The following is a 13,443-nucleotide window of genomic DNA, read 5'->3' as shown; positions in this document are numbered from 1 at the left end:
CTATCAAAGTTGTGGGATTACAGGTTTCCTAATGTTACGAGAAAGGTAAAAGGTAGTTCTAAATGTCATTGCCGCACTATAAGTGATTTGTCAAAATAACTCAAACGTTGAAGAACATACCAATATTTTCTCTTCGGATTTACACTTCGTTGTTAATCTCACTCTCTTCATAAACTCTACCTTCTTTGGTTGCAGAATTCTAGTTACGTATTCTGTAAACAAACAAAACCCTTTAAAGTGTTGATGTTAGATTAGATTTCCCCAAACCAAGAGCAGGTTAATGAACCTGCTCAGAGAAAAAGACAATGTTGAATATTGCAGTTTATACGTGTCATTTTGTGACAAGATATAATGGCCATGAGAGGGAATGGAATGAGAAGAGATCATTCATCCATCAAAGGTCCTCTTTCCACAGATCACATATGATTCATTATAATTCTTGTGGCACATAAACACAGACATGGATCAGTTGGCTTGTTTCTCTGCTGTACATTCTGTGTAATTCAGTCTAAAGCCTAGCTTGGCTGATTCACAAAATAGTTTGCCACTGTGATTAAAAATAATGTTGATTGAATATTGAGACTTACCAGACCATTAAATCTTTTAAAGAGGCTACTAACTGTAAGTTAAACCTTGAAGATAAAAGATCCTTGAATTTTCCTTTCCATCTCCAAAGGTATGAGGCTATTAATCCAGCTAGGTTTCCTTCAGTTCTGCTGTATGGGCCGTCACTAGTCTGGAGGTTGGACAAGCGTTGTGGCAGGTGGAGTGAATTTTCTATTCTTCCTGTGCAGCAGGAGCAGACTCATTTTGATGGCTAAATTAAGAACAGAGGAGCTCCACACAGGAAATCAAATGCACAACATGCTGGTGGCTGGGTGCTCTGTACAATCAGCTAATTGTGAGTTGTCTAGGGTGGACAATTCCATGTTAATGACCAAAGTTGTGGACCCCTATGAAATGAATGGAGCTGCCTCAGGTCAAGGTCTCCAACAATGCTAGGGAAGGAGACCCAAAATTCCGGTTCGTTATTGAACAGCAATGTTGGATTTTTGCACAGGTAAAACATATCGTTGTCTCAGCACGATCAGGTAGTGAGTCGCTGAGCCTTACAGATGGAGCAAGTCTCAGGTTTGATTTACTGGACCTTAGCCAGGCTGGTAGGAAGAATGCCCTCATTTAGCTTCAAGGTCCTTGGATTTTAGTGATCAAAAAGTGTCATTTGGGCTCTCAGTTAGTATAAAATATGTTATGAGTTGACTGCACCAAGGGCTTTTCCTCTTTCTATTTTAGAGCAGCAAGCTACTGCAGATGCTGTAAATGGGTAATAAAAATAGAAAATGCTAGAAAACTCAGCAGGTCTGGCAGCATCTGTGGAAAGAGAAACAGAGTTATCGCTTCGAGTCTGTATGACTCATCTGTTGTTATAGCGACATGCTGCGCTTTCTTCTATAGGAAATCTGCCGATGCAGCCCAAGGGGTTATGTTGCTCAGTCTGTATTGTCAAATGAGGCATGCATATTGCTGTAAACCTTTCTGCTGCTAAATTACAAACTTTGTTTTTTAATGTACTCGCATATTTATGAAGGTTTTACATTTTAGAGAATGACGCAACAAAAATACAAAATAATACATTGCCTTGAGCAAGGCAAAAAATAACGGCTTAACATAATGAGTACAGGAGAATGGCTTGATACAATCATTAGACAAAACTAGATATCAATACAGCCCCACCAGAAATCGAGGGAGATACAGGATGAGCCCTGCAGACATGCACGCCCTCACACGCTACACAAACACGCAACCATCACGAGAAATTCTATGTGCCATGATCAGGTGTGCACCGACGTACATCTCCCTCAACCCCAGCAGTGCCAAAGGCACCAATGACCCATCACAGCCTCCTCTCTTCAAATACCAGACCCATCTGCACCTGTGAAAGAACCAAGAGTGGATTCATCATACCCACCCTCCCAAAAACAAAAGAAAATGGCCAACGTTTGGGGGAAGTTACATGTATGCAACACAATGCAACTGCACCCCAAAGCAGGCACCCAGCAGAACCAGGATCATTCCATACAATTGTGGTGGGAGGACTGATGACAACAAGTTCAAATTATGATCAAACCTTCAGGACCTCGCAAAAGAGGAAAGGAAGGAAAAACTAGAACTACCAGAACTAACCTACCCGATAACAAAGGGTCAGGGCTCAACCCAGAGCCCGTGCCTCCATGCCCCTGCCATCAATGAAGAGGCGACCAGGCCACTCAATCACGACAAGAAGACACCACATCCCACCAGAATGACAGTAGAATATCCACCAAAGCTCAAAACTCGACCCAATCCCAGGCCCCCATGCACCAGAGAAGCAGAACCCAGCCTCTCAGGATGCCCCCAGCAAGCGCCCTCAAAGAGGGGCACCCCAAGCCCTTAGGAGCCACAGGATAACAGCCACAGCACCAGACCTGTCTTAGCCCAGTACCACCCGACAAACAAGAAACTATACCCCCAGCACCTCCAGCACACCCCAAAAACTTGCATCCCCCCATGCTGAGCCTGTATCTTTCCAACCCCATCCAGGGAAACCCCCCCCCCCCCCCCATCCGCACAATGTAGCCACCTAAGATGGATACTGGGCTACAAAATGGAGAACTGCTAAGGCTGCAGGAAGAAAACAGTCTTAGCAAGGACAAGCCGTTTGCAGAAGGCTAATTAGCATTCTGCACGTACAGAAACCAGTTTATGGCCAGGTGCAGAATCTCAGCTAAAGGTGTAAATGGCAACAACGATTTGCATAGTAATGAGGTGATCTAGATCCAGGCCCACACAATAGAAACATTTAGGTTTGAATGGATACTTTGAGTAGACGCCCAGACAAAACGGCACCATAAGTATCCATCACAAAGCACCATAGAGACCGCCCCACCCATCGAGAAGCGACCCTCAGATTGGGGGGTTTGGAAAATATCGATTGGGAGAAGGCCCAATCGATACACGGCAGGTAGAGACCACCCCGAAGAGGCACGGACTTTGGGGGGACCTATAAAAGTAGACCCCGCACATGGTCCGGTCTGTTGTTTGGCTCCGGCTCTGCTGTTGTTGCTCCGGCTTGCTGTTGTTTGGCTCCGGCTTCCTGTTGTTGCTCCGGCTTGCTGTTGTCTTGACTCCGGCTCTCTGCTGTCTTCATCGCTTGCTGATACATCGCATCCCGACTCCAGTTCCATCACCAGCCATTGAGCCACCAGCCATCGAACTGTAAGTTTCACCACAACGATCGCTACGTGAGCCAGACTTGCTAGACCCTGACGACCTTAACACTTTGAGAGTTGCAGACCAAGAACGGGACGAAGGCCTCGCTCCCTGACCTTGCCTGTTCCTGTTTAGATAAGTATTTTAGTCGTTTAGTTTAGAAGTAACTTAGTCTCTTTAGCGTATGCATGTGTATTTATTATATTGGTTATAATAAATATCAATCGTTGGAACTTACTAATCGGTGTACAGATTTATTACTTTGAACCTGACCTTGATATACTTGTGAGGTGTCTAAATACGGCACCTGGCGACTCCGAGCAGAATTACATACACAGAGCTGTAGTAGTGTTAAGCACACAGCCTTTAAACGGAGGCGTGTCAATACACTCCAATAAAACGCATAATACACTCAAGTAAAACGTGCAACAACACATATTAATAAAAAGAGGATAATTACGACAGCCCCAGTTGGAGAAGAAGAAGAACCGTCAAGCACCCCCCCCCCCCAAAGAAGGGATGCCCAAACTAACTCAAAGCGACCACCGTCACAGAGAGGATACCCAGAGCAATCCCCCTCCTCATCAAGCCAACCACAATTACTGAGCCCACTTTAGCATGTACCAATACTAATCATCACGTTCTAATAGCTCAAAGGAGGAGTAAAGAGATCCCCAAACCAAGGGAAAAAAACTCAAACTCAAGGAAGAGTCAGAGGAACCCAGTCCATCCCAGGATACAATATCTGTCCAGGGCATTTAAGGATAAAGACGCAGATTCTTAAATTTAAATAACAATTTTTAAAAAATGAATAAGTCCAAGATGGATTCTAACTGGGGGCTCAATCTCAATCTCTGTGAGGACTGAACTAACCCGACCAACCCCAACCATCCACTCTTCACTCTGCCCCAATTCCACTTCCTTATTAATGAGACAGGAAATGATCAAAACATTTCCCTTCCCCAACGACAAGGATTAGAAAACATAATGGTAAAAAGGAGCAAAACTGTGCACAAATCACACTTCTCATAATTAACTCAATATGGTTTTGCTCAAACAGGATAATCAACGACACAGGCCATCACACTCACGTTTTGCACTCTCCTGCAGGAAAAAAGACAGTAACAAATAATCAACAACAATATCAACAGGAAATAATGTCCAGGATTATAGAAGTATCACAGGGTTATTTGCAGGATAAGGACATAGAGCCATATAATGCCTACAGTGCAGAAGGAGGCCATTCAGCCCATCTAGTCTGCACTGACCCTCTGAAAGAGCACCCTACCTAGGCCCACTCCCCCACCCAATCTCCATACCCCCACCTAACCTGCACATCCCTAAACACACTAAGGGGCAATTTAACATGGCCAATCCATCTAAGCTGCACATTTTTGGACCAAGGGAGGAAACGGGAGCATGCGGAGGAAACCCACACACACACGGGAGGAAAGTGCAAACTCACACAGATCGTCACCCAAGGCTGGAATTGAACCTGGATCCTTGGCGCTGTGAGGCAGCAGTGCTAACCACTGTGCCACCTTAACTATCTTCCATGTTGCACGAGAAGATGAAGGATAAAGCAGGAACAACGAGCACTCTTTAGGATCTCTCCTGATTCCAACATTCGAAGCACAAGACACAATCACTTCCACCATGCAGTCTCTCTGATACTCACGTGGTCCACAGCCTAGGCCCTGGATGGGGAAAATGACTTGACCAACTTGACCATCTCCAACCCCTCACAACAAGCATCCAGAATAGGACAATAAAGGACCAGTGATTGTTGGGCCCAATCAATCCCTGGCCTCGGTGATAGGATACATTGTACTTCATCGAATCTGATGCACTCAGCCTCCAAATAAAGATGACCAAAACATGGTCGCCAATTTTCAAGCTCAATCAGGAACTTGCCTCCCACCTCTCACCAGGCGCCAGGCACCAGGCCCACCCGGCCCCCATCTCCCGAACATGTCAGGATAGACAACACATCACGCAACAGGATCTCGACGACATAAAGGCAGGCTCTTATCAGGGAATGTTCTCTTTTGAGTGCAAGAACCTTCTCGTGCACCTCCACCACTCTCCTAAAGGTACCCAGCAATTCTTCAAAGTGAGATCAAACGATCTGCACCAGCGAGCCGAGATCCTCAGCCAAGACAATGGGTGCGATCTACCAGCTGTTCACGCCTGCAGGATATTCCGGTCACACGCCAGCGCACGGGTTTCCTGGCAACGAAGGGTGCAGTCTCTGCGAAGTCCTGTTGGCAATGGCGAGGTCGGTAAATCCTGCTGGTGGCCTGCTTCCGCCACCAAAAATCACCCAATGTTTTCGATGGCGGCCATCATTCAGATGCACACAGCACCACCAAGGCTGGGCCACATCCCAGCCCACACCGACTGCCACAAACAAATGAGGATTTTAACAGTTTATCTCGGCTCTTACTCGCAGAAACGCCAATCAGGAACTTCCAGGGACACAGCACAAGCCGTGTAACCCAGGAAAAGACAAATCTGAAAAGTGCACCAGGATAAAATGATGGATTAAAAGATGAGCCGGAGCTCGGGAAAACATTCCTGCACTTACATCAGGTCACCTGTCTTAATGTACTAGCTTAACACAAAACTGAAACAAAGTATTGAAGAGTACGTACGTTAATTACTGTGTATGTACATGTAAATGTCATTCAGGCAAAGATTCCATAAAAAAATTATTTGGTCTAAGCAGTGTTCTTTAGTTCCACATGTTCCTCTGATATTTGAGCAATTTCATCCTTAAAATTTTCTTTCAATCTCTGGTGGCGGCCATGGTGTGAGTGGTCGCACACAGGGCAGCTCCTGCTTGAATGTGTAGAAAAGAGCTCTTTTCACCCAAAATCGGGTGTAACATCGGAAAAGTGTAACTGAAGGTCAGAGGAGAAGTCCCCCCCCCCCCCCCCCCCCAGGGAGTGGCATGTCTGTTGGTTACCAAGCCCGGGAAAAGAAGGTGCAGGAGTTGGAAAAGACCTGAGGCGCAGCAGCCAATGGAAGGATGGCTGAGGGGGAAGGGCTAGTGCAAGTTGGAAAGCCCCAGATGGAACAGTTGGTGGCCTTCATCAAGGAAGAGTTCCACCAGCAGAGGAAGGAGATGCAGGAGGATCGCCCGAAGGCCATTGAAGGGATTGTGGCACCCCTGAAGGGCTCGATGGAGAGAGTGGAGGCTCAGGGGTCACAGATCTGAGAGATTGAGAGGGTGATGTCGGACCACAGCGGTCGGGTGGTGGCATTGGAGGCGTAGGTGGGGCTCTTAGGAGACCTTTGCAAGATGTTGACAGCAAAGGTGGAGGAGTAGGAAAATAGTTCGAGAAGGCAGAATCTGCGAATAGTGGGCCTGCCGAGGGAGAAGAAGGTGCGAATGCCATGAGGTATGTTTCGAGGATGCTGGCGGGGAGTGGTTAACATTGCTGCCTCACAGTGCCAGGGATGAGGAGGGATTTTTCTTCTTTTTTCTGTTGGGTTGACAAAGGGTAGCAGGGGTGAAAAGTTTGTAAGGGGACAGCTGTGTGTGTGTTCTCTTGGCTGTATTTTTTCTTTTTGTTTGTTCTTGGGTAAGATGACCTGCGGTTCAAGTTGAGTCTTTGTTTGGGTGGGGGAGGGGGAGATCAGAGGGGAGCCTTCTTCACAGAACAAAGAGGTGGTGGAGGTGTGGGGGTCAGCAGGAGGAGCCTTTGGGCAGGAGTTGTCACATTGGTTGGTAATGCTGGTGAATGGAAGTGAGGTGAGGAGAAGAGGTGGCCATGGGGGAGGGGGGCAGGAGGGAACGGAGGGAGGTGCGACACGGCGAGGTTGAAGAAGAAACATGGTCAGAGGTGGAGAAAGGGGCCATTTATGATGGGCCAGGTACAGGGTGAAATTAATGGGAGTAGAGCCAAAAGGTGAAGATGGCGGATGGTAGAGGGGAATGGAGGCATAAGTCCCCGATAACGCTGATAAGTTGGAACGTGCGAGGGCTCAATGGACTGGTGAAAAGATCTTGGGTCTTTGCGCACTTGAGGAGTTTAAAAGTGGAGGTGGTCTTTCTGCAGGAGACGCACCTCTGCGTGAAGGATCAGATTAGGTTAAGAAAGGGATGAGTGGGGCAAGTTTGCCACTCGGGGTTTGATACAAAATCGCGCGGGTGGCCATTTTGATGAGCGAGAAAATGGGGTTCGTGAGCGCAAAGGAAGTGAGGGACCTGGGTGGGAGCGATGTGATTGTGAGCCGGGTATTAGAGGGGACGCCGGTGGTACTGGTGAATGTATATGAACCAAATTGGGATGATGTAGGTTTTATGAGGAGGTTGTTGGCAGCAATCCCAGACTGGGCCACGCACCAGTTGATTATGGGAGGAGATTTTAATTGTGTCCTAGAGCCGAGGGTAGATAGATTTAGCCCTAGGTCTATCGGTAGGATGCGAATGGCAAAGGAGCTGGGCAGGTTTATGGAAAAGATGGGCATGGTGGACTCGTGGCGCTTCAAGAACCCAGGTGGAAGGGATTGTTCCTTTTTCTCATGTGCATAGGGTGTATTCGAGAATCACCTTTTTTGTAGTGAGCCGGGAGGTTTGCTTGGGGTGGTGGGGGCAGAGTAAGTGGGGATAGTAATCTCTGACCATGCGCCCCATTGGCTGGAGATTTGACTTGGATCGGGATGGGAGCAGAGGCCAGGATGAAGCTTGATTCGGTGTTGTTGGCAGATAGAGGGTTTTGTGAAAAAGTGCGGGCTGTGAGTAAAGATTATCAAAATGGGGAGGTGTTGGCAACCACATTATGGGAAGCACTAAAAGCGGGGTGGTCCAGGGGTGAGATTATCCCGTTTAAAGCACATGCGGACAGTAAAAGGAGGGAGGAACATGAATGGCTAATGAATGAGATAGTTGAGATGGATAGGGAGTACTCGTAGATGCCCACCACGGTGGGATTGGTGAGGAGGAAAACGTTGCAGAGACGATTCGATAGGTTGACGACGGGGAGGGCTGTTTGACAGCTGCATAGGGCAAGGAGGGGGGGGGGGGGGGTGAAGTATGAATACAGGGAGAAGGCAAGCCAGATGTTAGTGCATCAGCTACGAAGGCAGGCTGCATCCAGGGAAATATTGAAGATATGGACTGGGCAGGGGATGTGGTGTCGGAACCGGGTAGATAAATGAGGCATTTAGGGATTATTATAAGGAGCTTTACAGGGCGGGCCCAGGGGGTGAAGAGGGGAACTTGGCACATTTTTTAAATGAACTGGAGTCTCCACAGTTGGAGGAAGAAAAGAGGCAGACGCTTGAGGAGCCACCTGGGGACAGTGGACAGTGTAAGGGGTATGAAGTCGGGAAAGGCCCCGGGGCCCGACGGAAGTTTATAAGGAGTTCGCAACGGGGTCCTTTAATGAGGCGTCGAAGAAGGAGGAGCTGCCAGAGACGATGATGCAGGCAATGATCACATTAATACCAAATGTGACGAAAGACCCGATGGAATGTAGGTCGTTTAGGCCCGTATCGCTGTTAAATACAGAGGTGACAGTGCTGGCTAAGTTGGTGGCGGGAAGGATGGAAGGTTGTGTCCCAGAGGTGGTTGCGGAGGACCAAACAGGCTTTGTAAAGGGCAGGCAGCTTTCTAGTAATATAAGGAAGCTGTTAAATGTGATTATGACCCCGTCGAGAGTGCAGGTACCGGCGGTAGTGGTGTCCATGGACGCGGATAAGGCATTTGACAGGGGAGTGGCGGTACCTGTTTGAGGTGCAGGGAAGGTTCGAGTTTGGGCTGAAACTTGTGGCATGGGTGCGCCTGCTATACGTGGCACCGAAGGCGAGTGTGTGGAGGGGCTTGTTTAGCACAGGGCTTATAGAGCTGACTTTTAAAGCAGACCAAGGCAGGCCAGAAGCACGGTTCAATTCCCGTACCAGCCTCCCTGAACAGGAGCCGGAATGTCGCGACTAGGGGCTTTTCATTTGAAGCCTACTTGTGAGAATAAGCAATTTTCATTTAATTTCATGTCAATGACACGGGCTAACAAAACTTTGAACGGCACAGGGGAACAAGGCAGGGGTGCCCTCTGTCGCTGCTGTTGATTGTACTAGTTTTAGAGCCACTGGCAATGGCTTCTTGGGGGGTCGACAGAGTGGCGAGGGATTACAAGGGGATGAAGGGAGCACCGGGTGCCGCTATAGATGGACAGCCTACTATTGTATGTTTCGGATCCATTGGAGAGCATGGAGAGGGTCATGGGCCTATTGGAGACGTTTGGGGCGTTCTCGGGATATAGGTTAAATGTAAGGAAAAATGAAGTGTTCCCAGTGAATGAGTTGGGTCGGCGAGCCAACCTGAGGGGGGGGGTTACCATTTAAAGTAGCCAGAGATAGGTTTAGATACCTGGGGATTCAGGTGGCAAGGGAATGGGAGATGCTACATAAATAGAATCTAACAAAGCTGGTGGAGGAGCTTAGGGAGGATCTGAAGAGATGGGACACATTGCACTTGACTCTGGCAGGGAGGGTCCAAGTGGTGAAGATGAACATTCTGCCGAGGATCCTGTTCATATCCAGACACTCCCGATCTTTGTACTGAAGGCCTTCTTTTGAAAACTGGATATGATTATCTCAGACATTGTACAGGCAGGGAAGGTGCCAAGGGTTAAGAGGACCCTGTTACAAAGGCAGAAGGGAGGGTTGGATTGCCGAACCTGCTACACTATTACTAGGAGGCGAACGTGGAGAAGGTGAGGCAGTGGTGGGAAGCAGACGGCGTAGAATGGGTTAGGCTGGAGGAGTGATGAAAAAGGGAATAATTTGTACAAACTGTTTAGTCATGTGTTGGGGAGTTTTCTCCCCGAATTGTTTATGATTTGTAACCTTTTATGTAAGTTTGGAATAAAATACATTGAAAAAGAAATTTCTTTCAAGGCCGATTTTAACATTGAGTGCCTGGCAGTTAGGGGTCTCGTTAAAGTCACACTCCAATGACTAGTTGCACAGTGGTAGCAAACCTACCTCTGAGCCAGAAGCACTGGATTCAAGTCCCACCCAGAACTTGATGGCCAAGGAAGGTGAATTCATAATGTGGCCAAACAGGTTGAGTATCAACCTGTAAAATTCTTCTAACACATGGCAATGGTTTGTGGTAAGAGTGGATGAGACTCCTAGTCAGCAACCCTCCTCCCATCTTCCCTCATCTCAATCTTTCACTGTACCCCTCTATTTCCTTCCCCTTCGGATGCTTGTCTGACTATAGTAGACATTTCAACCATTCCCTGGGGTAGTGAGTTCCACATTCTTACCACTCTTTTGGTGAAGAAGTTCCTTCTGAATTCTCTATTTGGATTTCTCAGTGACTATGTTGTACTGATGGCCTCTAGCTGTGCTCTTCCACATAAATGGAAACATTCTCTCTGTATCCGGTCTGTCAAAACCATTTATCATTTTAAAGACATCCCTATTTTTCAATTCAATAAGCTTGAAGTTTGATTTGCTTTTTTTAAATGGCCTTGTTAACCTGTGGTACAACTTTTAATGATTGATGTCTCACCTTGGGAAAGCAATAGTCATTTCCAAGGAGCTCAGTGTGATACTTTTAAGCCATTGTAATCAGTGGAAAGAGATTGCAGAGCTATTTAGGTATGCATTGCTACTCCATTAATCACAGACTCACTGCACTCAAGGTTCCCAATCACTACAATACACTTCATCACCCCTCATTCTCATCATGTGCACACACTCACCAGTTTACAATCCTCCCTCACCCAGAACTCATACATTACACACAGGCTATCTATCACCTATTACAGTATGACAGGTGCATTCTCAAGATGCGTCACAAAGCTCAGTAACACGCACCGTTCTTTATCGCAGGAGAACTCCGGCCAGTAGGCTGACACCAGAGGAGTAAAAGGCTGTCTACATAACCTGTTCCCCATCAAAGGAAGCTTGCCTGCCATCATGGGGAGAGGTAGAATCAAGGTAGTGGCAACTGGCAACGCTGGAGGAAATATTGCCCAGTGTTTCTTATCCCATCTGGCTTCCATCACACTCCACATTATAAGCTGTAGATGCTTACACCGCTCCCTTCTCTCTCCCTACTCTCCTGCGTTAGCCTAGCTGACCCTCATCTCTCTCTTTTCATTTCAGGTGCTGGTAATGTGGAAAGTCCTATTGCCAGTGGAGCCTTCATCAAGATGCACTAATCACTTGATCAGAATCTCACAAGTCCTGGCATTGGCTGAATTTTGGAGGTTAGGTTGGAGCAGCTGCCTACAAGTTGTGACGCTGCATGCACCCATTTGCAGGAGCTAGGGAATGGGGTAGGATGCCACAGGTACTAGCTCTTATATTAGCTCTGCTACACAGAGGACTCAGATGTTTATTTCAACGGGCCTCGGTATCAAAGGCGATGGCTGGGATCTGCCAGGTAATGCTAGGAGCACTGGGTAGCCTACACGGTGAACTTGCATTCGATTGCACGGAGCATGGGGGGAGTCCAGACCCAACTAGTCTCACGGCTTTTTGCTGAGTATGAAGACATTGTAATGCAGGCATTTTCAAAGTGGGGGTCGCGGGCGGGTGTCAGGAGGGTCGCAGAGCCATCCGTCGCAGCGTTCCTGATCGCGTGAATTCAGGCGCAACGACCGCAGCAGCCGGTTTTTAAAAATGCCGGCTGTGAGCAGCTTTAAAAATGATGCCATTTTAAAAATGCAGGCGTGTTGTGCATGCGTACCCACTCATCAGTGCGCATGCCCAGAGCCCAGAGAGAAACACCGTCTCCTCCTGACGTCAGCGCACTGACCCAGGAGAAGATTCTTTTAAAAATTCAATTCAGTCTTCCTGCTTCTGTCTTGAATATGCCCAATGGCTGAGCCTATATAGTGAATTTTAGAGATTAAAAAGATTCACAATACTTTGTGTTAAGTAATTCCCCCTCATCTATGTCTAAAATCGTCACATTGTAATTTGCAGAACACATCCCCAGGCTGTAAACCACCCATCTGAGGAAAACTTACATTCTGCATCTGCTCTGTAAAGTCCGGAGAGAATAATGCCTGTTTCAATGAGGTCATTTCCCATTCTTCACTACTCTAGAATATAAGCCCAGCCTCACCTCCCGCATTAAAGGTAAGAAAAAATGGTGGGTCGTGAAGGTCGGTCGCGTGGGTTGTGAAGATCGGCGGGTGTGGGCCCTGAAGGGTGGCCTGTTGGTAAAAATGGGTCCCAGGCAAAAAGGTTTGAAAAACATTGTTCTAACATGGTCCGAGTGGGCAGCTCCATTAACACAGTGGCACACACCACTGAGGGGCCTTCTCCTGGGGTCTGACAGATTCCATGATACAAATCGCCGCCGTGGAAACTAAGACAGCTGCAATGTGAGTTTTCACAGTTACCACACAATTTGAGATGGTTTCCATCTTGACTGTACGGGCCTTTAAAGCGCTGCAGCAGCCTGTCCTCTCTTCTTAGGCAGAGCCACAGGAATGCTCAGGCACTGTTCCAAGAGATGATGGCTTTATTGCTTGGGAATAGCATACTATTAGGAGGACAGCCCCTGCCAGACACTCCCTCTGAGTCCAAGCTGTTAGTGCCATACACTCAGCCTGCTCTGGCCCAAATTGAGATGCTGTAATCTGCAGCTGGGCCTGCTAAGCCCAGAACTGCTGAAGGTTGTCCTTCATGCCCATCCTGGGTCCTCATTGGAAGCCCAGCAGCCTTCCAGCTCTCAAGCTCAGCCACTGGGAAGCATCTTGGAGAAGCTTGAGGATATGGAAAGACCGGCAGTGAAGGCTGACACAAGAATTATTTTAAATTATTTCTAATACAAATGTAATTGAGTTGATAGATAAATTTGGTTTATGATCTGGATATGCTGCTCATCCTTATAGTGAAGTGAGGACAGGATCCATAAATCTGAACGCAACCAGATTGTAAGGACAATGATAAGGATTTGTACGTTTAGGAGACTGGGTTCTCTGATTCAGCTGAAGTGTTCCTCAATGAATTTGGTCACAGGGGGTGAGGCTTAGCAGCTCCTCCTCCCTCACATGTTGCCGCCTAAGTGGTAAAGACTCAACCCTCATGATGGTGAAGTTGTGGATCATGGAACAGACAACCACAAATCTCAATACCTGCTCATGGGGTGTCTACCAAAGCTCCCCAGAGCTGTCCAGGTAAAAGAAACATTGCTCGAGCACACCAAATCAATGCAGG

General features: G+C 47.5%; 1 protein-coding gene across 1 annotated transcript in view; it reads right to left on the bottom strand.

Moving 5' to 3' along the window:
- Positions 1–13,443, bottom strand: part of carmil2 (capping protein regulator and myosin 1 linker 2) — a 231,602-nt gene that overhangs the window by 217,023 nt on the left and 1,136 nt on the right. Inside the window, 1 exon segment of the mRNA XM_038805993.1 lies at positions 121–212. Within this exon segment, the coding sequence (XP_038661921.1) occupies positions 121–212 (92 nt within the window).

The sequence above is a fragment of the Scyliorhinus canicula genome, chromosome 9, assembly GCF_902713615.1.
Source record: "Scyliorhinus canicula chromosome 9, sScyCan1.1, whole genome shotgun sequence".
NCBI lineage: Eukaryota > Metazoa > Chordata > Chondrichthyes > Carcharhiniformes > Scyliorhinidae > Scyliorhinus > Scyliorhinus canicula.
Note: the sequence above shows the minus strand (reverse complement) of the source record. Positions and strands in the feature narration are given on the sequence as shown.